This window comes from Amphibalanus amphitrite, unplaced genomic scaffold, assembly GCF_019059575.1.
Source record: "Amphibalanus amphitrite isolate SeventyFive unplaced genomic scaffold, NRLGWU_Aamphi_draft 000078F_arrow, whole genome shotgun sequence".
Taxonomy (NCBI): Eukaryota; Metazoa; Arthropoda; class Thecostraca; order Balanomorpha; family Balanidae; genus Amphibalanus; species Amphibalanus amphitrite.
The window spans coordinates 689,655-716,345 of record NW_024881574.1 but is presented as its reverse complement, the minus strand read 5'-3'; the positions used below and the strand labels follow the sequence as shown (position 1 = coordinate 716,345).

The window sequence follows — 26,691 nt, the reverse complement described above, 5'->3', positions numbered from 1 at the left end:
CCAGGATGGGTTATGAATGGAAGTGGTTCTCAGGAGTCTGAAAATGACAAGAGAGCTGTGGATGGTAAATGTATATCTCACCACGTGTGGTGTTGAAATAGACTGTCCGTCATCTCCCCTAAAGCGTGGAGAAGCCAGCTCATACTTGCGCAAACTGATTGTTTTGTAGTGTAACGGCTTAGCTGGATAACTTTTGGTAACACCAACCCATGTGGTATTATGATCAACTGCAGGCGTAAGGTAGGAAAGCAAGGAAAGAAAAGGGAGGAGAGACCCAAGACAAGAACTTTTTCTCTCGTACGGAGTCAGACAGGTAATACTTACCCTATACACCTCTTACAGATGCCTAAGCGCACCTATCATCTCGCTAAGGTGTCATAAGTTTCTCCAAATATATTAATGAATTTAAATGCGATAGGTTGTATTCACAACAGCATGGGAGAGGTCACAATAAAGCCAGACGATGAAATATCACAGAACAGATACATGACATAGCCCTTGAGTCATTAGATATGAACAAACCGTAAACAGGCTTCTGAAAGGACTTCATTACCAAATAAACCAATGCCAATTGCGACCACATGCTTGCAACGAGCAGGAAGCACAACATGGGTCTCCTAAGCAAGAGCACTGATCAGAATGTTTTTTTAGGGCCTTGCGTCAGCCAGTACCCATCACTACCAATCACTGGCACGCCTCTTGCAGAGCCGGATCTGCCGAGCAGCTCTGCTCTTCCAGCTCGTTCTCCCAGAGCTTAACCACCTCAGATCCGTCGGTGTCGGTGATGGCGCCTGCTCGACGGTACACGTAGGGCTCGAGGATCCGGGGATGTATCGCGAACGCCTTCATCGAGCCGCTGCCGCTAAACTGACGGTTCCAGTGTTTGTTCGGATGCTGGCCGTACATGATCGGCAGGAGCTCGTCGACCGGCACCATCTTCTGCAGGGGCTTCTCCCGGACCAGCTTTAGCGCCCCGGACCAGGATAGCGCGTACGCCATCCCCGAGTAGCTGTAGCCGGGACGCATAAGTCGCTCAGAGCCTTGCACCGGCTCTGAGGTGTCCTCGCCGTCCTTCAGGAAGTGGGTTTCGCGGTAGAGGTACAGCAAATCCCAGTCCGGGTGAAGCCGATCCAACTCGTCCACTGCTTCGGTCAGTTTCCGTTCAAAGTCCAGAGGTGGGTGAGCGTCATCCTCGAAGACGATGGCGCGTCGATAGTCGTTCCTCACGATGTCCGTCCAGATGGAGTGGTGGCTCAGGAAGCAGCCCACCTCTCCGTAAGTGAGGGGCCGCTTCAGGATAGGGTCTCGGTAGCCAGACAGCATCGTTATGTTGTGCCTGAGCATGTACGATTCGTTGAGCTTGCGTCCGTCAAACGCGTTGATTATGTCCGCGTCAATACCGAGCTCGTTGAAGAGAGTGGTGGCTCTCTTTCTACGCGCTTGGCGGCGTTCAAGGCTGATGATGTAGATATGGTCGAAGCCAAGCGTTGACTTCTCTAGAGGTGGTGGGAGGAAGGGCTCTAAAGCGTCGGTGACGGGAAGGTGTGGCACAATGGTCAGCGCCTTCACCTTCATCTCGGCGAGATTCACCCAGTCGAGGATTAGATCGTCCGACTCCTCCAGAGGAACTGGAACCTGGCCATATTCTTCCTGGTTGCACACGTGCATAGCAAGCAGAGTCTGTTGTGCAGAAATGGCAAACGTTATGACATCATCTAGGCTTGGTCCGACAGGTGATTGCAGCTTTTCTTTCACAAAAGTTAGAGATTTGGTTAGGTGCTCTCTCAAGTCCACGAGCACGCACGAATGGATCATCGGCACATCAAAGCAGCCCTTCTCTTCGCGCTCGTATATATCACTGTAGCGTTCCGTTCGACGATAGTAGAAACTGTCGTCCATCCCTGCCCAGAAGTTAGAGAAGCGCTCGGTCGAGACAAGCATGGGTGCCACCAACGGCTTCTCCATCTTGATTAGGGTTCGCAGGATCGCCTTGTCATAGAGCAGCACATCTGCATCAAGGAACCACACGAAGTCGACCTTCAGCTCCCTGGCCTTTAGCAGTGCCTCCTCCTTCATTTCAATCACCGCTGCGTAGCGGCTATCAGAGTGGTGTGTTGGCCCCGTCTCATCCGATCTCAGTCTCGGTGAAGTTGTGTCTACTGCTGCGTCCACATCGTGATACAGGTGACTAAATTCCTCCAGCCACCGGTTCACGATCCGCGGTGTCGCGTCCTCGTTGTGGTCGCTGCGCAGCCAAAGAGTCAACCTCTCCTTGGGGTAGTCGAGCTCGCCCAGCTGTGTCAGCGTGTACGGCAGGAACGGCTCCTTGTTCCGGATCAGCATGACGATCATCACTGTGGGGTCGGCGACCTCAGATGAGTTGGCGGTGGATGGGTGGAACAGCACGGCCAACAGCACTCCCAAGAGCTGACAGTGGCGACATCTTAGCGACATCTCTCTGCATGAACGGAAACTTGTCTATGCAGGTGCGCTGACCTCCCAAATCCGTCCTGATCAGTCACTGAAATATAGAAATACACAATATTATCAGAGGCTGCAGGCCAAACTAGGATTAAACGAACATTACCAAACTTCTAGTTGTAAGCGGCGCTACCGGAAACACAGTCTTCCTCAAATTAGCTTAAAAAAGCACATTGATAAAAAATACCGAGCCACACGATGGCACGCTAAGGAAAGCAAGGAATAAAGCACAGAAGTAAAACGCAGGGCTCGGTGACGCAAAATAATTCGATTTTGTTTATTTGTTGAGAGGGCCGTGTTTGAATCAACAACACGGCAGTTGACTTTGTCGGCGACTTGGTGGGCCGATGAGTCCTGCATTTCGATGAAGAGGATATACCAGACCAGTCTGCAAAACCGGTTTTATTTATCTTGTGGCCTACGTAGAAATGCGAAGTGGTGGTCTTTGTGAGTGTGGTTCATTAGTTGTAGTTGAATGCTGAGCGATGCTGAATTGCTGAATTACGAATGTTGAGTTACTGAGAGATAATTATTTAGAATTGAACAGAAATTAATAAGAAAGAAGTAAATTTTGGACATAAATATGAACGTCAACATTTCTCGCTAGGAAAGTGGTGTTGATCGTTCTGAAGCCTACGGCAGTACCTATTTGTTCTTTTTTTACAGTTGGCATGGCGCCAGCTGATTCAATATAGCAACGCAGGTCAAACGGTATAGCGAAATTACTACCTTAGATTAGAGTTAGGAGACGGACGCCTCATCCACACCTACTAGGTACGAATACCTGGGAAAATGCCTACTGGATGACCTGACCTGACCTGACCCAACCTGACTTAACCCGCGCACCGACCAACTGCGCCAACTTCGCACCGACGGGGGGGGGGGATGACCGCCCCCCCCCCTGAGATCTCGAGAACGAAGCAAGATAGCGACAAGCGGCAAACGGCATCGGATACGCACGGTCAAGATCTACAATTTTTACAAAGGTCATTTTCAGGTCAGGTCAAAGATGACGTCACAAGGGTCCAAAAAGTCAAAATAGCGGCGCTAGATATGGAGAGAGTTTTTCTCGAATAACTTTCGAATTAGTCAAGATAGGAACAAACTAAGGGCATCATCGTGATCCTCTCGTCAATCCGCATCGAATGATATATATATGTTGACCTCGAAAGGTCAAGGTCAAAGGTTGACCTCAGGTCACGTGACCTCGAGGTCATCATGTATATCATTCGATGCGTCTTGACGAGCTGAACACAATGAGACCATCCACGCGTCTGTATCTTGTTCCTGTACGGAGTTATTGGCCAAAAATCTTTGGTGACCTTTGATGACGTCACATGACCTCACAGCTGCCCAACAGCAAAACAGACCTCAAGGTAGTGAAGGTTGATCGTATATGAAGTCATGTATGGTATATGGGGCCATTCCGACCCGTTTTAGTGGTAAAAACAGGGAGTTGATTTTTCCTCCATTGACTTATAATGGGGAGGTCGCGAAATTGACCTAACCTTAGGTCACCGATATCAAAATTCCGAGATTAACAAATTGTAGCTACTAATGACCTAATAACATCCTGCGACTTTCAAAGGCCTCCGACATCTACTGTAGCTCTGACACGGTGACAAAGTTGCAAAAAAGTGACTTGAGGTTGGGTCATTCAAAATGACCTGGTGACCTGACCTTGGAAGTTAGGAGGTTCAAACTTGCACACCATGTGCAAAATTGATGAGGGAATAGTCGTACCAAATTTCGCGGCGCTACGCGCCGCGGTTTTCCCGCTATTTGCGAAAAACCTCAGGGGGGCGGATATCCGCCCCCCCCCGTCGCACTGTAGGCCGGCAGCCCGAAAAAGCGCTAGAAATTCCCCCAAACTGACTGTCCGCAATATGAACAAAATAGGTATCATTTAATCCCAAATTGATCGAAGAATACGATTCCGATGCCATTTTTGCCCTAAGGTCGAAATTGAGGTGGTCAGTTGTCACCAAACACAAGACTATTTAGACTCGCTAGTGGCCACCACATTTGCCGATTTTAATGCTAATCTTTAGTTGATATTTATTAGTTGACCAATTGTCGTTTTGAACGCAATTTTCTGTCAGACTAGTTCAGGGCACTGTTGTTCACTGTACCAATAACATTCTTACATATTGCATCGCTTTTCTGCAGCATAAGCTAGCTTTTTGCAAGCAGCTGCAAGACCTAAATAAAAATCATATCTAAATTTTTAAATAGACTTAAAAAAAACGTTATTTCGAGCAGCTAAAAATAAACATCTTATACTAGCCGCTGATTACTCATCTTTCGTTCCATATAGGTACTTTGCTGCTTTTCCCTGCTACTTTTCGAGATATGCGCCAGTAAACCACATGATGTAGGGGCAATTGTCACCTCGCCGCTCTACTGAATGCCCGGCGCTCTTTATAACGCTGGAAGTTGTGAAAAACTAAGGCTTATAATCTGAATAAAATATATGTCCCTGAGCTCAGAATTGATCAACGCACACAATGCTGTCAAAATTTTTGGGCCAAACTAAAAAATTAAGTCATTATTAACCCCCAAACACAATTAAGTGATAATCAACAACAACTTGCTCTTAAGTTAGACTTTTTGAGAAATGTTATTTCGAGCCGCTAAAAATGACCGTGCCATACAAACCACTAATCATCTTTCTGTCATGCCCTACTCGCAATTTTTGCTAATGCCTGCTACTCTTCGAGGTCACGTGACATCACCATTAAAAGTAAATGGGGAGATAAGGAAACTGTTGTTTTTGCGCATGGAATGATCTCAAACTATCTCAAGCACACGGAATCGTGATTTCATGCACTCCTTGCAAGATCCGATGCTTTACTTTTGCATTTTTGACCTTCCGTGACGTCATTTATGACGTCACTACGGTCATAGGAGTTTCTTGTCAATAACTCATGATCAAATTGAGCCAGCGACTCGGGAAAGCCACCAATGGACTCGGGAAGACCTCCCGAATCGAATGATATGCGACATGACCTCTTTCGACCAACTTCGTGACCTGGGGATGCTGACCTGACCTTGACCTGAGGTCAACACCTTAAGTTGACCTCACCCGAACAAAAAGTATACCATTCGACGCGCCTGAGCCAGGCAAACACGATGGTGCCAAAATCGCTGCTCTGCGACCATTTTATGCGAAATTATTTACCAAAAACCAAACCCTACCTTAGGCTTTTTGACCTCACCTCAGAGGTTACCGGTTGACATGGGACCTTGAAATCGGGTATCAATCGTTCCGTCTTGAAACGGCGCACACGCTTGTTTTTTCCGCGAGGCTCTAGCTCCATTAGGGGCGAAACGGCGAAAAGGGGTCGTACCACCCCCTTCGGCCGGCCGAGGGGGTGGGGGGGGGTCCGACAACAGGTCCGGCGAGGGTTAAGCAGCCCCACTTCGTTTTTAGCATGTTTGCTTGTCGCTGAGATAAACAACTCAATCACAAATAATTTCTAGCACTTTTCCGGGCCCCCGGCCCAGTGTGCGTCGGTGCGCGGGTTAAATGCATGAATACATCATCTCTGATCAAAACTAACATGAAATTCGTAATAAACACCCCGAAAAAACATTACCACATCACTTAACGAAGTTCTGACAGGTACCGATTTTCCCGACTTTTGCGTCATTGACCTGACCTGGAGGGTCAACCAATGACCTGGGACCTAAAACTTGGATATCATCGGCTTTCTCTCGTCACGGGCAACACGCTCGCTTTTTTCGCGATGCTCTAGCTCGATCAGGGGCCGAACGGCAAGGTGGGGGTCGAGTGACCCTCCCCCGATACGTTCGCGGCTGGCAAAACACCAATACGGGCGAGGGATAATTTACCCTACGAAGGTCGCTGCTTCCTTAGGTGCTCCGGGCAGAAAGTGAACATCCGTAGTTCTGGCATAATGTACCTAATGCACGTGAAAATATTGATAAAAACACAATACCTACGGTTAGAACAGTCGTATCAAATAGAACAATATCTATATATCTCACCTTAGATACGGAGCCGTACCCTAGACCAGACTTCCTTTCCACATTTTACGAGAAGCAGTCCGCTCGCCACAACGTACCATACAGCACTGACGCGTCTGACCTTTCTACCAGAAGACCTCTCAGCCACTAACCGGTCTCTTCGAGCAAATGACCCGACCGTGATGTGGTCTGCTCCGTCCAGACATAGCGTTCATCCCAAAACTCGTCAAACCTGTCTGTTTCCGAAGGTCACCACATCTGAGACATGTGCAGCCGACCGTCTCACCTTCTTGCAGTCATATCGCCTCGTTGCAAAGTTTTAGCCACTCATCTAACCTCCATACAGCACTGACGCGTCTGACCTTTCTACCAGAAGACCTCTCAGCCACTAACCGGTCTCTTCGAGCAAATGACCCGACCGTGATGTGGTCTGCTCCGTCCAGACATAGCGTTCATCCCAAAACTCGTCAAACCTGTCTGTTTCCGAAGGTCACCACATCTGAGACATGTGCAGCCGACCGTCTCACCTTCTTGCAGTCATATCGCCTCGTTGCAAAGTTTTAGCCACTCATCTAACCTCTTTGAAGTCATCCTTGTGCGAACGGGGAACTTTGATGGTAGGCGGAAACAGATCTGAATCCAAAGAACTTGACGGCGTAGAAAGGAAACACTATTACTTATTGAGATAAGGTGATTGTTTTTTTTTGTGATTGCACTTGTGTGGTGTGCTGAAGAAAACATACCTAGCATTAGCCAAAGGTGCCCTATGGGTCATTGTTCTGTTGTATGTGCTGTGTTCTGTCGAAAGTCCCGCCAAGAGTTAGCTGGCACCCCGTGTTGAGGTCTGGCAGGTTCCAGGTCCTGTTGGGGGGGGGGGGGGGGGGGCAAAGGGGTCTTATCTCCGGAACCAATAGTCGGATCGGAAAAAAATCAGACTGTGTACGAATTGGCTCATCGAGATGCAGAAGATACGATATCGATGACCTCGATTTTCGACCTGCGACATCACAGGAATGTCAGAAAAGGTCAAATCTGTCCAAATTACAATGACGGACAGTCTGTCATCAAAAATATAGGCCTCCAAAATGAGTCTGGATATGATATATAGCATAGATGTGACACGAGGACAGTCACCTAAATGAATGATGACCTATGACGTCACAAGAGAGGTCAGCCTCGACCAATTAATAAAAAAAAAACATGCGTGAATCGTATGGAACGGCATGCTGAATTGTGAATATCGAGTAGTTATGAAGGTATCTCTTACATTTGAAGCCACAGAAGCCTCGTTGGCTATTTTCTTTGACCTATGACGTCACAGGAAGTTCAAATTGTACCGGCTCACAATGACAAATATTTTTCTACATAAAAGTGACTCTCATCACGTAAAAGAGACGCTAATATTCTTGTTTAGTCAAGAAGGGAAGGATAAGTAATAAGTATCATGTGTGTTAGGTACCCTAGACTAATTATAAGCATAAATGCTGAAAATATGGTACTCAATTAGAGCAGCTGCTATATTTCTCATCTCTCAAATGGCTATATCTCTGGCAGTTTTATAGATTTATTGTTGTTGCTTTTTTACATGAGTTAAGGCAATAAGGTGCTTACTGCTTACCGTTACGTGACTACGTCTCATGCTAAGTGATGTCAAAATAGCTCCATATACGAAAACAACAAAACTGTAGGACGTCATTGTGGCGTCATAACACAATTTTCCAAAATTTGACCTTGAGTATTCATTTGAAGCTTTTCTAAGTACCTAACAAGTTCATATCTTATGCAGGTTTTGGAGATATGCAAAACGTAAGGAGGGGCAACTTTATGAGCGCCCCCCCCCCCCCATCGGCTCGAGAGCTCACTTACCGGCGCGCCCGAACTCACGTCTCCACCACAAGATACTCCTCATCAGTCCGGCTGTGCTCAAGTTTATGTGCCGCGCCTCTGGCGGGTAGGACTGCCTTCGGCGCTACGTACGAGGACGGGGATCGAAACTCACAGATCAAAACAGATCAAGACCAGAACAGGTCACCGACCTCAGATCGAAGTTTGATTCGATCGTCCAACAGAACGGGGGTGTGAGAGATGCCGCTGACTCGACCCGATGATGGTCCCTCCTTGCGCTGGCCTGCCATGACTGACGTGTGGAGGAGGTGTCTCTTCCCCTCCAGGGGAGGGCGGCGCCAAGCAAACAGAGTCGGCTGGCCAGATGATAGCTGAAGATGAGGGTAGTGATATCGTTCGCAGGGGCGGCGTCAGGTCTCTCCGGTCCGGGACGGGGGCTCAGTCTCCTCGACCGGCTGCTGGTCGCGCCCCTGCGTCTGCCTGTGTTCTCCCGGCGCCGCGGGGACCCGGCGCCGGTAGGGACCCGGCGCGCCGGGTCCCTACCTGCTGTTGTTTGCGAGGACCCCACCACGACATTCATCCCTCGCCCGTCGTTACAGCAGATAAAGGTGGATGCGGAGCAGAGGAATGACCCTCCCTCCTCCTACACCCGCTGGCCGGGGATGTGGTTGTTGTTTTCATCGGCCTGCCGCCGGGGGCGATATCGGCAGGGGGATGTGGCGATGTTGCCACGTATATAACTGACCGCTGGATTTGGGGCATAGCCATGGCCTGGCCGTATCGGAAAGACGAATTTTCTCATACAACTTTGGTAAAGCGGTGTTTAATGTGGACATTTCCGTAAGAAGCTTTGTATCGAACCCTCGCTGAATTATGTGCACCTTTCACGTTGTAACCAATGCTGGACGAGCGACGATAGCCGTTTTCACGACGGCCACCTGGTACACATTTGGTGCACATCTGGTACAGATTAGGTGCAAATTTGGTCAAATCAGGTTCAGTGTGTTTCTTAGCAGCTATCATCTAGGGTTGCACTAATTGCTTATATGCATGCTTTGTCATATCATCAGAGTCATCGATTAAAACACTGAAATAAATTCATAAAATGAAGATATTTGCTGTAAAAGAAATCAGGTGCAGATGCATAGTCAAATCAGGTGCATTCGCCGGATAGCCCGTCGTAAAAACGGCTAATAACAAACAAAAAGCTCCAATAGTCTTTTTTTCCCGAAGGTAACCACACGAGGCAGAAGGGCAATCCCTCCCGGCCCAGGATCGTCCACTTCGTCCGGGCTGGAAGTCTCCTCAGACCTTGTCAAATTTATTCAACTGACCAAATGCATTCTCTTTCGGAAGCATAGTCAGTGAACAGGAAACACAGAAGCAGTCATAAAGAAGTGGTAAAAAACGAAACAAAACATGAGGGCTACGATTTTCAATAGCGGACCAATGCTGGACCAATGACATCTGTCCTTCCCACAACGCCTGAAATTGACAAAATTTGTCTCTTTCTCCCATTGAAAAAAGCTATAAAGAGAGCTTTTGCTAGGCTTGACTTTTTATTACGAGCGAGCGAGCGCAGCGAGCGAAGCGAGTCTTTTCAATATAACGGAAAAATCTCAGTATGAGCGGCCCGGCCCGGCCCGGCCTGTAACGCTTTTGAGAGGCTTATATCTCAGCAACCGCTGGACCGATTGGCCTGCGGTCTTTTTTGCTGGGTAGCCCCATCCCTTCTATCCCGTAATTGACTACTTTTGATACATTTCAGTGACCGGCGTGGCACGTGCCACATGAAAAGTCAAGGGTGTTTAACCCTATTCCTGGCGGGCTCCGCCGGGACAAGAAACTGGCGGGGGGGGGGGCCGATTCGGCCCCCCCTTCAGATCTAAAAAACTACACATCGCAGCGACAAACGGTAAACGGCATCGGATACGCACGGTCAAGATCTACAATTTTTACAAAGGTCATTTTCAGGTCAGGTCAAAGATGACGTCACAGGGGTCGAAAAAGTCAAAATGGCGGCGCTAGATATGGAGAGAGTTTTTCTCGAATAACTTTCGAATTAGTCAAGATAGGAACAAACTAAGGGCATCATCGTGATCCTCTCGTCAATCCGCATCGAATGATATATATGTTGACCTCGAAAGGTCAAGGTCAAAGGTTGACCTCAGGTCACGTGACCTCGAGGTCATCATGTATATCATTCGATGCGTCTTGACGAGCTGAACACAATGAGACCATCCACGCGTCTGTATCTTGTTCCTGTACGGAGTTATTGGCCAAAAACCTTTGGTAACCTTTGATGACGTCACATGACCTCACAGCTGCCCAACAGCAAAACAGACCTCAAGGTAGTGAAGGTTGATCGTATATGAAGTCATGTATGGTATATGGGGCCATTCCGACCCGTTTTAGTGGTAAAAACAGGGAGTTGATTTTCCCCCATTGACTTATAATGGGGAGGTCGCGAAACTGACCTGACCTTAGGTCACCGATATCAAAATTCCGAGATAGACAAATTGCACATACTGGTACCCTAACTAAAGCCTGAAGAGAAGAAATTGATCGGTCAAAAACTCTAGCTCTGGCGTGATTGCAAACTTTTCTGAGGTAGGGTCACCAAACCGCCTCTGGTGACCGGACCTGAGGTCAGATAAACTCAAAATTTTCAGACATGTTGCGTAGAAGCCTTTTAGGAAAAGTCAGAAAATTTGAGCTTCCTAGCTCAACGCGTTTGGGAGAAATAACCAAAAAACCTCAAGGGGGGGGGCTCCTGAGGCCCCCCGCCAGGAATAGGGTTAAGCGGTTTTGCAAAAGTAGTGATTTTGAGAGGCCCATATCTCAGCAGCCGCTTGGGCGATTGTCTTGCGGTAATTTTTGTAGGGTAGCTGCATCCCTTCTACCAAAGGTCGAATACTCTTGATCTATGTGAGTGACCCCCACTGCACGTGCAAAATGCAAAAAGAATAAGTGCCAAATCTGCTCCCATTTCAATAACTCGGTAATTACTGGGGCAATTTCGCTAAAACTTGGCATACAGGTAGGCACCCACCAGGCAATGCATTCCCATGTGTTGCGGTTAGGGTGCTACTGCACGTGCGCACGTGCAGGGGGCGCTCCCAGATCTCGAGAACGGCTGGGCCGATTGCCCTCAAATTTGGTACACGGTTGGGGACCAGTTAGTAGAGTGCCGTGTAAAAGTCAGTTTGGACCCCGTTTGAACGTGCGCATGTGCGGAATGCCGCTTCCAGATCTCAGGAACGGCTGGGCCGATTGCGTTCAAATTTGGCACACCGCTAACGACCGGTTAGAAGGGTGCTTTGCACAAGCCCGTTGGAAGTACCCTCTCGCCCTTCCGCACGTGCAGAGGGCTCACCATCTCGCTCGCTCGTTCTTCGCTCAAAAGGCGTTTTACTGGTCTAAGAATCTTTTTGAATAGTACCGCCGTTTCTCCCGCAGCGTTACTCCAGCAGCTTTCTGTATCAACTATCACCCAATGTCGACCTTCACTCGCACGACACTCCGGGCATATGCTGGTCCCGTTCGTAACTAAAAGCAGCCACTCCATCCCTCCGACAGTCGTAGCCTTGAGATGCTGGTGACTCCGCCCCGAACGGCGAGCACACACCCTCTCCGGGGGGGGGAGGGGGAGCGGCGCTGAGCCAAGAAGGCCGGCTAGTCTGCGTCGAACCGACAGGAGTGGGCATCGGCTGCCGTCGAGTCCGTTGACTTGTGAACTTATACCGCGGACTGAGGAGTCTTAGTTTCGAAAAGGTTTGACTGAGTCTGATCGAACGGGTTCTGTTTAGTGTTTGCGTCGTGACTGGAGAAGACAGGACTGAAGGCCAGGCCTTCAAACACACTACAAGCCTCCCAGGGATGTTAGCGACAAGGTGAGATTTAGGAGAAGAATGAAAGGTTATTTATTCATTGTTGTCTTGCCATGCCAAAAAGTGAAACGTGAGTCGCTTTATGTATCGTAGAATGTAAAAAAATGTGTTACTTCGCTCCTTTTACTTTCAAAAATAAACACATTGGTGCTTTTTCACTGGGAATATGGCATATCAATGGAAGGCTGTTCATTGTTCGCTTTTATCAACGAAAATTAAATGATGCCTATTAGTTCTGCTGGCTATGTGTAAGCTCGCTTGTGGAGGAGTCTATTTTTTCAACAATAACTTGGTACCTATACTTTGAAGGTGAAGTAAGAGGCAATATCGTTCGCTGATGACTTGAACAAGCATTTCGTATATCAATTATCATTGCAATCCTGAAGCGTGAATCAACGCCTTTAAATGAATTTCTCGCCTTTGAGAGGCTAATTTGAACCGCCGACTAAGCAAATGCGGGCTTCTAAGCTCGCGAAACTGTCAGCTCTATCTTGCAGCGCACTTTTGCAGTGCATGCAACATTGCCGAGCTCTGAGATCACGGTGATCTGTCACCGGCGCACCCCTATTTGGAGGGCACCGGTTGGTGACAGACATGTATACACGGCGACGGACCGGGGACACTAGCTGTGGGGTGACTGACATACAGCGACACTGTGGGGTGACTGACACACGGTGACACTAGCTGTGGTGGGGTGACTGACATACAGCGATATACTGTGGGGTGACTGACACACAGCGATATACTGTGGGGTGACTGACACACGATGACACTAGCTGTGGTGGGGTGACTGACACACAGCGATATACTGTGGGGTGACTGACACACGGTGACACTAGCTGTGGTGGGGTGACTGACATACAGCGATATACTGTGGGGTGACTGACATACGGTGACACTAGCTGTGGGGTGACTGACATACGGTGACACTAGCTGTGGTGGGGTGACTGACATACAGCGATATACTGCGGAGTGACTGACACACAGCGTCACACTGTGGGGTGACTGACACACGATGACACTAGCTGTGGGGTGACTGACATACAGCGATATACTGTGGGGTAAATGAAATACAGGGACACACTTGTGAGGTGCAGACATGAACACACCTGTGGGGTGACGGGCATGCAGTGACAGCTACCCTGAGAAATTTCGAGTGCTGTGCTGGCCATGACGCTAGCTAACGCCTAACATTCATTATATCCGCTATCGATACTGACGCAGCAGCAATTTCTGGCTCTGACACTAGAGCTGCGCTTCAGACACTGACACAGCGCAGCGCACTGACACCGACACCGCTGTTGACACGTACTGACACTGACTGACACTTTTAAAACAGGCCGACTGAATAAACAATTGACATGACCTAGAATGGTCGCGTGCAAACTACACACCAAGATTTGTTTGCTTGCTTTCTCCGCCGTAACAGTTTGTGAGCGAATAAACGATCAGGTCGACTCCGAGTGTGCCGTTGACGTCACATTTATTCACGTTCATGTGGTCAAACCGTCTCTGAATTCGTCTCCGTCTCCGTCTCTGTCTCTGCATCTGACTCTGTCTCGGCCTCTGACTCTGCCTCTGCCTCTGTCTGTCTGTCTGTCTGTCTGTCTGTCTGTCTGTCTGTCTGTCTGTCTGTCTGTCTGTCTGTCTGTCTGTCTGTCTGTCTGTCTGTCTGTCCGTCTGTCCGTCTGTCCGTCTGTCCGTCTGTCCGTCTGTCCGTCTGTCCGTCTGTCTGTCTGTCTGTCTGTCTGTCTCTCTGTCTGTCTGTCTCTCTGTCTCTCTGTCTGTCTCTCTCTCTCTCTCTCTCTCTCTCTCTCTCTCTCTCTCTCTCTCTCTCTCTCTCTCTCTCTCTCTCTCTCTCTCTCTCTCTCTCTCTCTCTCTCTCTCTCCCTCTCTGCCTCTGCCTCTGCCTCTGCCTCTGCCTCTGTCTCTGCCTCTATTGTCTCTCTTTCCGTCTGGATCCATTCATTTTACGTAAGTTTGAGCTTACAGTAGGTATATAGTGACATCGTAAAAGATCCGTATGATCTCTTCATCGATATCAATGTCATTAACATCAATGCGATCGACATTAACCCGGCACCGCCTGGGCTATTTCCGTACCCACGACAGCCTGGGGGGGGTCGGATCCGACCCCCCCCCCCCCTGTTATCTCGAGAACCAATGGTCGTATCGAGCCCCGCGAGGCGGCGTTCTAAAGGTCTCTACGAGACCTTCCCAAAGCACTCTTAAGATTTTAAGATTGAGGTCAACTTTCGGGTCAAGGTCAGGTCAAAGGTCAAATTCAGGGGTTTTGCAAGATTAGGCTTACGGACAGCGGAATCGATAGCTGCTGCTCGAAACTCACCAAAAATGACCTCAAAGGCCTAGTGAAGGTACCATGTGCGTATAGGGGTCATACTAAGTACGGGTCAAGGTCAGGTCAGGTCACGAAAGGTCACGGTTTTCAATTTCTGCTACATGGGCGTGCGACACATGTTTTATGGCTTATTTTTCACGCCGAATCCGATGGTAATGGTTATATGTGACCCCAAGTCACTGTGCTGGTGATAAGTGTGCATTGAAAGCATAAAAAATCGTTTATACTATACGAGGGCTGAGAAAAAAGGTCAATTTTTCAACTTTTTATTTTTGACATAAAAATGCACTTTTCTAGACGAGCTTTGTCCCAGGAATCTAGTGGTGCCATTTGTTTTCACATGCGATGTTCAGAAGTGCCTCTAATTCACGAAAATGCTTATGACGTCACCATGCCCTATGCATGTTGGAGCTATTTTTTACAATTTGGGGGTCAAAAATCAAGATAGAAAGTTGAAATTTGGGGCATCTAATGTTCTAATAGAGCTCTACAACATATACTCCGGTTTTTTGGAAATTCCCAAAATTTTGGATTTTATTAGCTGTTTTCCAAAAAATATAGTTTTTTGAATTTTTAGGGGTGAAAAACGCATTTTATGGAAAATCCGAGATAGCCATTTTAAAGAACTCGTTGAGCTGCGTCTTTTCATGTCCTTAATTTGCAATTTGCTTTAAACCCTGATTTTTGGCGATTTTTTAAACATTTATCACTTTTTGACTAAAAACGCCATGCAGTTACATCACTAAAATCGATATATCTCAATTTTTTTTTGAAATTTTTTCTTAAAAATTGCACAGGAGACGTCAAATTGGTAGGGGAGAAGGTATGCCAAGTTTCAAGTAGATAGCGAAAGTGGTTCATGAGTTATTCAAGAAAAACGGAGGGGGGGGGGTCGGATCCGACCCCCCCCCAGGCGGTCGCGGGTTAATGACAGCTGGCCCAGTTGTGACTGGCGCTCACCGCTGTTTCATTTGGCGGGCAGGAGCGCGCGCACGCGCCCTTTCTGCCGGCCAGTTGGTGCTCTAGTCTCGCGTCGCGCCAAAAACAGACGGACCACTGAGGTGAATCTCATGGCCACCTGTGGAACAGCGCCAGAACGTGAGGAATGACGAAAATGCAGAAAAAAATGGCGCAAGAACAAGGCACAATTGTATAAATGGAGATAACGGTTTACCTCTTTGGGCCGAGGCCCGAGAATGTAAGGTTCATAGGTATACCGAGCCGACAATATCATTCGCATTTTACATGTTTATAATTACGACTGAAGATCTTGCAAATAAATATTAGCGACAGATGTTTTTTTCATTCACAGTACCTTCATATGCATGGTGGGTGTATGTGAGGCTTTAGAAGAGTCAGACATTTTGTTTTTCTCACAGACAATGACATGGCGGTGTTATTACATTGTTTTTGTATTGTCATTGTCTGTGAGAAAAACATGTGAGGCTTTCCACACAAGCTTTCACTTTACCTTTACAGACGAGTTCCCGCTGAAAGGTAACAACATACATAATCATCCCGATCACGAGCCGGCCCTGTCCTCTGTTTCAGGTGGTCGGCGATGTCGTCCCCCCTCCTGCTGCTGGTATCGGTGGTCTTCCTGCTGCACGTCCTGTCGCCCGTCTCCGCGCAGGACTCCTGCCCCGAGGGCACCAGCGAGGACATGTGCAGGTCGTCGGCCGGCTCTCCCATCTGTTCCGACCGGGGCGAATGCGTCTGTGGGGAGTGTCACTGCGACACTATGGTTAGTAGGGAAAAGTCTGAAGGTTTTTTATATACATACGGCTGTCGGATTTGTTGCGTTCAATAGACAATAGCCGTTTTCACGACGGCCATATATGACGCATTTGGTGCAGATTACTGGGGTAGAATTGGTGTAGATTTGGTCAAATTAGGTTTAGTGTGTTTCTGACAATTGTCAGTTTTGGCTGCACGGATGCTTATATGCCTCATTTGTCAAATTATCTGGCTTTATTTTTTATTTAACCCGCGCCCCGTAGGGCTACCGGCGGACCCTACCAACCGTAGGGGGGGGGGGCCGTTTCGCCCCCCCCCCTAAGATCTCGGAAAGTTACCGGCCGATTTTCAAAATTCAAACGGCGTTCGATAGCCCCACCCGGGAACTACCTTGTGACCAAATTTCATTGACCTAGGTCAAACCGATGACGTCACAGGTCAGGTCAAAGGTCAGATTTTCACCGTTCACAGGCAATTCAAGAAATGTGCTGTGAAAGCGAGTAAATTGGTAATTTATTGAAAACCATCGATGGTACATTGTTCGTCAAACACATACTTTGCTATCTGAGGTCACTGATACCAGGTCAGGTCACAGCGAGGTCAGGTCACCGGGGGTCACAATATGAATGTGTCGTGTGATACATGTTTTATGGTCCATTTTACATGACAAATGCGATTATGTGGGTTAGGCAGCCTTTGGGGCCAGCCTAGGTCACGTTTTGGTGAAGGTCAGGTCAAGGTCAGGTCAAATTAGGTCAAATTTCAAAGTTGATATTTTTGCATAAAATGGGCATCGATTCGATGCAGCTCGTCACGGGGAGTCTAATGATGGTCTTCGTTTTGCTCTACGAGCTCTAGAATTGCCAAAAATTGAGTTTGAAAATTTGACGTCATCATTTTTGAACAGTTTTTTCGCTATAACTTGGCCAAAAAACGAGGTATCGATCTGAAATTTAGTATGTAGATAGAAGACGGTAGGCACTATCACATATATTCCGGTTTTTTCGAAACTCAAAAAACTTTTTGGATTTTTTGGCAAATATATCCAAAAAATGCTTTTTTGATTTTTGGGGGCCAAAACTCTAAAATTTCAAAAATTCGAGATAGCAGTTTTGTAGCCCTGTCAATTTTACACCTTTTTTTATCATTTTTCTGTTTCTTCAAAGCTGTAGTCCTGACAGGTCTTCTCGCGAAGGTCTTTTTTCGGTCGAAAATGACAGAACATGACGTCACTCTGACGTCATTTGTGGCCAACCTATCATAGCTTCTGGAAAATTTTTGGTCACAATGTGTAAAATTGATGCCCGGAGGGGTTCTGAAAGTTTGGTGGCGATATCTCCAGCCGTTTAGGAGATATCGACCGAAAAGGACAGGGGGGCCGTTTCGGCCCCCCCCCCACGGGGCGCGGGTTAAAAGACTCGAACAAGTTCATGATATGAAGATAGTTATTGTAAAAGAGATCTGGTGCAGATTCGGTCAAATTAGGTGCATTTGCAAGATAACCCGTCGTGAAAACAGCTAATATTTTGACGTTTATATTTACATTATACAAGAAATACAGTAAACGCATAGTGTCTCAGTCATTTGCCTCTGCCTTATAATGGCTATGTATTGTCTGCTATCATATGCTTAGCGACCAGTTCTTCAAGCATGTGTTGAGTGCCGATTTCATTTTCTTACTCCAAGCGCGTGCCGCGTAATGTTGCGATTTACAAACATACATCACCACGAATGTAACATCTCCTGCAATGTTCCCCTTCTGTGACAGTACATCAAGGGTCGGTTCTGTGAGTGTGACGAGCGGTCGTGTCCACGGGTCGACAAACTGATATGCGGAGGCCCCAACCGAGGTCGGTGTGCCTGTGGAACGTGCGCCTGCCATCCCGGCTGGCAGGGGTTCGCCTGCGACTGTCCGTCATCGACAGCTTCGTGCAAAGAGCCAGGTAAAGTGCGGAGTCGCTCGGTGTGCAAAATTGCTCATTCCTATAGGCCTGGTGGATTGATCGTAGAGCCGTTACCTGAATATTAAACCCGAGGATTGAATATGCTCCTTAGTACTTAGATCATTTAATTCTAATTTCACCGGCTAGTTCTATTTATGGGTAAAAAATCACTAATATATCATCTGTCCCGCACGGTTGTAAAGCTCTCATTGATACAAATAAATTGCATTACGTTAAAGCTTACTTGAAACAAAGCATGAGCCTCTAGCCAGTTTATTCTCCAGCCCAGACGCTGTTTTTAATCTTTCTTTCCTTACAACGTCTATACACAGTTTTACACACTCAATCTTTTCTTCCTGCAGGCAGCGACCGGATCTGCAGCGGTAAGGGTAGCTGCGAATGTGGCGAATGCCGCTGCTACCGACACGAAGGAGAGGCCTACAGCGGCAGATACTGCGAAACGTGCCCGGTGAGAATGTCCTGCGCGGGTTTGGTTTGATCCACGCTGGTGTTGTGAACGCGTTGTAGCTCTACAACAGTACAACACTAAAGATTGCTTTTAAATTGTATCTTTTTTAAGGTGTTGAAATTAAAAAGATGTTTTCGTTACTGCAGTATATTTTGTTGCAATGTAGAAAAATGAAAAGTTATGCTTTTTACCTATTTCATCACCAAACGTACCTATTTCATTTTTCTAACGTTTCCACGTCCATTTTTATTGTCGTTTCTTTCATTTTCATAACCTGTGCAATGAGCGCACGTATTTGCACCGCACTCGGGCCTATGCTGACCACTGCTCTCAACGCTCCCGCAGACTTGCCGGTCCAAATGCGACACGTACCGCTTCTGTGCCGAGTGTCTGGCCTTCGGAACGGGTCCCCTGGCCAGCCAGTGTGAGACCGCCTGCGGTCAGGTGTCTGTCGAAAAAGAGGACGACCCCGACGGTAGGTGACCGTGAAATGAACGGTAATCACGCGATGTTGTGTTGAGATGGCAGAACGGGATAATGCTGTGACGCTGACTCCGGCACTTGATCATGAGTCGCTAGGTAGCTAGGTATTTCATCACATGGGGTTGCGGCTAGGTTAGTCGTGAATCGTGATTATCATGGCCCTGCTTTGTATTTATTATACCTATTATACCTTAGGTATATGAATGGGTATTAGGTATGAGTGGCTAGCATCACAGTATCATCGTATGACAGCAACAGCTTCTAGTACGTATAATGTAATATGACTAGGTGTAAAGCGTGATATAGAAGGTGCGGTTATGTCTCACAGACAATGACAATAGGTACAAAAACAATGTAATAAGACCAGACGTTCCGACAACAAAGTGCCTTCGTCAGTGGAAAAACAAGATATAGGCTTTACATCGATAAAAAATATAGAACGTTTCCACGGCTTCTATATTTTTTACTGTCGCCGACCCTGACGAGCCTCTGATGGGGGCCGGGACATTTATTGTAGCGGAGGAAAAACTTCGATGAATTTTGAAGAATGTATTGAAGAAATCCGGACGATAGACGATGACGAACGGTAGACGAGGGTGAATTGAAGAACGCAGAGTAGACAGGTAGACCAGAGAAAAACACAATGAGCACTGTCGATGAAGTTCACTGTTCAGAGTTCAGATGACACATCGGCGCCGCCGCGGACGGGGCGCCGTCAGAGCCGTTCACTGCACTGCAATACGCCGGCGCTCGTCGGGGCGCCGGCGAATTCGCGCACTGCCACTGAGCTGGGCTCAGTGGCGTTCACTGGGCACACGAACGGGGGTGCCCTCGGAATCGTGCTCGGTGGCACGACTCCGTCACTGTTCACGTTGGCAACCCGCGGGGGGTGCCGTCGGAATCGTGCGCGGTGCACGATTCCGTCACGGGTTCACTACACCGGCGCACATCGGGGCGCCGGCGGAGCCGCGCACCGCCACCGAGGACTGTACCCGGTGGCGTTCAAGTGGTGACTGCCCGCAGCGACTCGAGGAGCCGCCGCGGGCACAAAGAACAATCAGTCGTACATCTAAAAGCAATTAGAATATGAAACGAGAAACCTGTGAGAAGAGCCAGAGCAGGCTCGCGCGGCACGTTCGGTTATACGATACGGCGGCGGCGAGCACGAACAGCCGTCAAGTGTGAAGCGATAGCGCGAGTGACAAATTGTAGGCAATTAGAACTTGAGACGAGAAACTAACACAAGAGCTGGTCCAGGCTCACGGGGCATGACCAGTACTGCGATAGATCACGCGTGGCTGTCAAATGTAAAACGAAAGAGAAGAACAACAGGGCAGTTCATTTCGTCGGTGACACACTCCTCCCCTGTGATCGACTTAAGACGGGAGATCACACAACCACTGAACACCGACGGAACATTCTGTACATCCACGAGATTCACGACTTCGCTACGCAGGTTCTCGCGAGTTCTTCCTAAACTACACAAGCACCTATACAGATTTATGGTACACTACCTATATCACTTAGTACTAAATCATAACGAATGCAAACACTTTCGGCACCTTCACAATCGTTCATTGCGCTAGACCTCGTCCCTGGTCATCTGCACATTAGTCCACTGGTCGCGTCACTTTGTCACTTCTGACGCCAGTCTCCGGTGCGCAGTGTTCGGCTACACCAGAAACGCAACGCGAGTGTTCACACGGCTGTTGCCGGTTTCGGTTGTCGTTCTCCAGAATAGCTGATGTGCTGTCCTTCCAGCAGTCAGCTGATCGGTCGCTGCTCTCAGTAGGTCAGCAGGGTCCTTCGTCGCCTCAGTTTCCCTCGGTACTCAAGGTCAGTGTCAACCGGCAGCGCGGCACGCGCCACTCAGCTGAGCTCCCCCACCTCCAGATGTCACTCGTGCCTAATGGCCGGCTGCGCGGACGGGGGAGGGGAAAGCGGTCCATGTGGCGAGCCGGGCTAGAGGGGGACACGGGAAAAGACATAAATCTCGGCGAGTTTGGTGTCTGCTCCACGGGACGGAGGGCGAGATGAAGTTTCAGAAATGGTCTATAGGCCAGGCTCAGTGGGTCAGTGGGAGTACGGTCGAAGTACAGCTGTCAGGATGTGGGAATGATGTGGCGACAAACCCGTTCACTACAGCTGAGCTGCTTCTTCTAGGACAGCGACCACGTGACCGGCCGTGTGTGGGTCGCTCCATTCGCAGTGACGAGTCGTACAGCGCGCACTCGTCTGTCCGGTCCTGGCAGGAGCTCTGTTCTCGAACCAGGGACCAGAGTCCTTTCGATGTGCCAGGTTTTGGGATTTTTTTCTTTCTTCCATCGGCTCCGGATGTGTCGTAGCATCCAGTTTCTCCTTGAGGATCTGCACCGTGATCCGATACGGAGCGGCGATCCTCACGGGGTCGAAGATAACCGCAGTTCTCCTGAGCGCTCCTCGTCTGGTCGTCTGCTTCTTACTGTCTCGGAACTGGGCACTCGGCGAGTCTCGCTCTTCGTCCCAGACAGCACCCAGAGCTCCTTCCGCAGGGAGATAGGTGTCATCGTAGTCCGCATCGGGGTGTGCTTGTCTCACATATGGTGTGCTGCTTTGCACTTCACTCGTGTTGTTCATCTGGTTTTCGAGCCGTAAGTTTTCCTTTGTGAGCAGATCGGGACCATCTCTTCTTACTGCTCTGGCGGCCTCTGACACGGTTCGTTCTGGTTGATGGGCGTCGTCCATACAGACACTGCCGTGTCGCGCTTTCGTGGTCTCTGTCTTCAGTTTGACTTGTGCATCTGCATCATGATCGGTGACTGTTTTCTGCGGCACAAGGTCAGCGGACGCCAGCCACGATTCGGTTTTGAAGACGTTTTCTTCCTTCTCGTTCTGGTCTGATTTTTGTCCGTCGTTCAGGTCAGGCGAGAGGCGGTTTTGAGCCGTTCTTTCTTGTCGGATGAACTGTTTCTGATCAGCCGTCTCCTGGATATCCGCTACGCAGGCCACAGCCCTTTCCTGGAATCGTTGCGGGACGTCAGTTTGACTTTTCCGCATGTCTGACTCAGCGAGTGGTCGATTGTTGCACGAGGCGCCAAGCACCTGGGCAGCAGCGTCGGAGTCGGAGATCACCTGGATTTCCGGGTCTTCGCTCGGTTTTCTGGCTGAGGGATGCTGCAGGGATTTTGCTGCTTCAGCTGTTTCACCTGGGTTCACTTTTCGGAGGCGTCCTTCTTTCGAGCAGGATTCTTGAGTCACCTCTTTCAGGTTCTTGTTGCTAGCGAGTTCTTTTTCCGAGCTCAGCAGGTCTGGCCCAGCGGGTAGCTGGTTGTCGAATGAGATGCCAAGTACCTGGGCAGTAGCGATGGAGATCCATCTGGTTGTCACTTTCTGGCTGTCCGTAACTTTCAACTTCTGGACACTTTCTGACGCCGGTATCCTATCTTTGGGTAACTCGTCGATCCACGATGGTCTGCTGATCTGAGGGCTAGCTGGGACGGGGCTAGCAGGGAGAGGGAGAGGACAGTGGAATGATATTTCGGACTGCGGGAGTCTCGTAGTAACCGTTCGCTGTCCTTCCCGTTCAGCTTTCATGAAGTCGTCCCTTCTGCCGGCGTTTCGTCGATCATTCATCTGCTGTCGCCATTGTGCCTCTAGTGCAGCTTGTTCCATTTCATCTTTTGCGATTTGCAGCTCACGTCGTCTTCTCACTTCATCTTCATGACGCTTCAACTCCTCTTGCTGCCGCCTCAACTTCTCTTCTTGTTGCTGCTTTCGCTCCGCTTCCTGTCGCTCCATCTCCAGTCGTTTTTCCAACTGTTTCACATGCAGAGCCCTTTTTCGCGCCGTGAGCTGAGCCTCAGCGGATGCGCGGGATGCTGACGAACTGGAACTCACCTCAGGGCGCGGCTGCTGCAGCGTCGAAACCTCCATGGTTTCTTCAGTTTCTATCGTCACAGGAACTCCGCCGACAGCGCCTTCACTTTGCGGTCTCCCTTCTTGTTTTTCCATTTTCGATGAAGTTTCCTCCGCTTCTGATTTCTTCTGGCCTGATCCGGCCCGGAGGACCATTAAATGTCGCCGACCCTGACGAGCCTCTGATGGGGGCCGGGACATTTATTGTAGCGGAGGAAAAACTTCGATGAATTTTGAAGAATGTATTGAAGAAATCCGGACGATAGATGATGACGAACGGTAGACGAGGGTGAAATGAGGAGCGCAGAGTAGACAGGTGGACCAGAGAAAAACACAGTGAGCACTGTCGATGAAGTTCACTGTTAAGAGTTCAGATGACACATCGGCGCCGCCGCGGACGGGGCGCCGTCAGAGCCGTTCACTGCACTGCAATACGCCGGCGCTCGTCGGGGCGCCGGCGAATTCGCGCACTGCCACTGAGCTGGGCTCAGTGGCGTTCACTGGGCACACGAACGGGGGTGCCCTCGGAATCGTGCTCGGTGGCACGACTCCGTCACTGTTCACGTTGGCAACCCGCTGGGGGTGCCGTCGGAATCGCGCACGATTCCGTCACGGGTTCACTACACCGGCGCACATCGGGGCGCCGGCGGAGCCGCGCACCGCCACCGAGGACTGTACCCGGTGGCGTTCAAGTGGAGACTGCCCGCAGCGACTCGAGGAGCCGCCGCGGGCACAAAGAAAACAATTAGGTTGTACATCTAAAAGCACTCAGAAAGCGACACTGGAAACTGGTGAGAAAAGTCTGAGCAGGCTCGCGCGGCACGTTCGGTTATACGATACGGTGCGCGGCGAGCACGAACAGCCGACAAGTGTGAAGCGATAGCGCGAGTGACAAATGGTAGGCAATTAGAACATAAGACGAGAAACTAACACAGGAGCTGGTCCAGGCTCACAGGGCATGACCAGTACTGCGATAGATCACGCGTGGCTGTCAAATGTAAAACGAAAGAGAAGAACAACAGGGCAGTTCATTTCGTCGGTGACATTTATCGATGTAAAGCCTATATCTTGTTTTTCCACTGACAAAGGCACTTTGTTGTCGAAACGTCTGGTCTTATTACATTGTTTTTGTACCTATTGTCATTGTCTGTGAGAAAAACGAAATGTCTGACTCTTCTAAGGTGCGGTTATGTTTTTACTCATGCTTCCAAAGTTCGAGCTCCCATCTCGGACTAGGCGTTCTGCGGAGCGGGGGCATTTGTAGGTACTTATCTGACTGAATAGACAGATAAGTCAACCGCATCAATAGCCCAATGACTGATCCATTATTTCAGTGACTGACTGGATTATTTCTCCCTTTTCCCGCAGTGTCCGACCCCGACGAGCGGATCTGCGCGTTCCTCACCGACGGGGGATGCCGCTTCCAGTTCGTCTACGGTCGTCTGGGCAAGCTCCGGGTGCGCAGGAAGCTCGAGTGTCCCAAGCCAGCCATTTCGTTCAGTCCTGCCGCATCTGAAGACAACGAGGGACCCGTCGACGCGGCTGCGGAGGACCGCAACGGCGCGACTACGGCGACAGCCTCGGTCGCAGCCCTCCTGACAGTGCTCGCTGCTGCCGTCTGGGGGCGATGAAGTGAACTACAGATGTGTGTTTTTGTCAGTAGATGTAGTGCTATATACGACCTGCAATCATGCGCCAGACCACTAATGCTCTGCAATGGCCGAGTGAGGGGTGCTGTTCACCCGGGGGATCATCCCACCCTTTCTTTAATAGGGTTTACCTCAACGCTTTTCCTACGCCCATATTTAGTACATAAAAAAAATAAATGAGTGGTGAGCATTGAGCGCACCACTATCAGGCCAGCTATCATCCCTTTTAGTGGTTGACAGGTTTGAGCATTGGTTTCTTCTTCCATCATTTGAAGCTTGGGCGGCCAGTGTACTTGCTAGTGTTTGCTTCTGCATTTATAGATTATCAGTTGAAACTGATGACTAATGCTTTCCTAGATGCCTCGTGGACTGTGGGTTATGTCCGAATATGCGGTGGATTTTCTGTAAGATAGGTACCTACCTACAAGTAGGTACCTATGTTTTTAGGCAGGTACTGTTTTTTGTCGTTCCTGCTTTTCTTGTAGATAGGCTGTAGGCAACGCCCGAATAAATAAAATTTGTTACATGTTTTGACCTGTACCTACGTGCTGATTCGACATTAAATGGAGCGTGCAGGGGCGGAGCTTCCTATTCAGTTGGTGGGGCGGCTGCCCCACCAACTTCATTTTGCCCCACCAATGAGCGTTTTGCCCCACCAAGTTTTGTAAATTTGTAGGACTTTGTTGCTTAGCAAACCAACCTTTTTTCGCAATGAGGAGCTTCGAAATGTCTGTGTAATGCATAATCTTATCTCTGCAATGAAAATAATTGATTCAGTGTTGCACTTTATCTAACAAAACAAACAGACATAGTAGGTTTGACGACTTCATGCCCCACCAACTTCCCTGGAAAAGCTCCACCCATGGGAGCGTGCTAGTCTGTCGAGAAACATTCCTGAAGAGCATTGATTCGTGATGTTTCTTTCGGAAATTACTGCCAAATAGTGTAAGTATATGATTAGGTATTTAATATTTATGTCTTCAGGCGATCATTTCGCCAGTCCCGTAATAGCTTATCGACCAGGTTGCAGTACTCAACATGGGTTTTCAATCATAAGCCGAGGAAGTTCAGAGGCAGCGGCCATTTTCGGTCCCTACAGCTTCGGTTCGGCAGTATCGCTCCCGTAGCATATGTGCAAATAGTTTCTCATCTGTCCGATAGAGGTCAGAACCCGCGGAGCAGCTCCGCCCTGAGTAGGTTCCGATATCCGCGGGAATCCACCCATCCAAATCATGCTAAAAGGCTAGAACATTAACCCTCGCCCTGGCAGGGGGGGGGGGTCGATGCGACCCCCCCCCCTAAGGTTTTTCGCAGAAAGCGTAAAAACGGCGGCGCACAGCGCCGCCAAATTTGGCACAGCCTATGGGGCAACCTTTTTACATATGACCTGAAAATTTCAGGTCCGGGTGACCTTGGGTCAGGTCACCAGGTCAGAAAAACCGGTACAAGGTCACGGTCAAATTTCAATTTTCTTTTTGCACCTGTCCAACTCACAGTTTTGGACTCGGATTTCCTTCAAACTTTCAGGATGTGCTAAGTTCACCGAGTTGTATAACATATAGTTCGGGTTTTTTGAGATCACTGACCTGAGGACAGTTAGAGCCTAGAGGTCATTACGTCGTAATGTTAAGCCTATGAGAAAATACTAAATTCGGAAAATACTGGAGATATCCGCTTCGTTCTATATTTTTTGTGCTTTGAAACCACAGTACTTAACAGCAGGTCACTTGGTGCTCCTTTGTTTGGTGTACTTATCCATGGGTCAGGTCAAATGAGGTCAACTGAGGTCAAATGACGGTTTTACCAATAACTTGGCACATAATGACGCTAGAGCTTAAAAATGGTATCAATGTGTTCCTGGTGATCAGCCGAATCGAATGATATGCGATATGATGCAATTTGGTTAACTTGAACTTAATTTATAAACTTAGTTTACTTAAAATTTAAGAAA

General features: G+C 48.8%; 2 protein-coding genes across 3 annotated transcripts; one reads left to right on the top strand and one right to left on the bottom strand.

Annotated features, from left to right (window-relative positions):
• Positions 1 to 412: 412 nt before the first annotated feature.
• Positions 413 to 8,388, bottom strand: LOC122379448 (glycosyltransferase 25 family member-like). 2 transcript variants are annotated; one of them, XM_043361680.1, is made up of 2 exons: positions 8,338 to 8,388; positions 413 to 2,521 (listed from the first exon to the last, which is right to left on the bottom strand). In XM_043361680.1, exon 2 carries the CDS (start codon positions 2,452 to 2,454, stop codon positions 685 to 687), a length of 1,770 nt encoding a protein of 589 aa, XP_043217615.1. In that variant the 5' UTR covers positions 2,455 to 2,521; positions 8,338 to 8,388; the 3' UTR covers positions 413 to 684. The 2 variants fall into 2 exon arrangements, with proteins under 2 accessions (XP_043217615.1, XP_043217614.1); XM_043361679.1 differs by lacking the exon at positions 8,338 to 8,388 and adding an exon at positions 6,493 to 6,608.
• A 3,554-nt stretch (positions 8,389 to 11,942) lies between these two features.
• Positions 11,943 to 25,268, top strand: LOC122379446 (integrin beta-PS-like). Its single transcript, XM_043361678.1, has 6 exons — positions 11,943 to 12,209; positions 16,117 to 16,309; positions 18,071 to 18,245; positions 18,608 to 18,714; positions 19,060 to 19,189; positions 24,460 to 25,268. The coding sequence occupies exons 1-6, from the start codon at positions 12,196 to 12,198 to the stop codon at positions 24,720 to 24,722; spliced, it is 882 nt and encodes a 293-aa protein (XP_043217613.1). The 5' UTR covers positions 11,943 to 12,195; the 3' UTR covers positions 24,723 to 25,268.
• Positions 25,269 to 26,691: the final 1,423 nt, after the last annotated feature.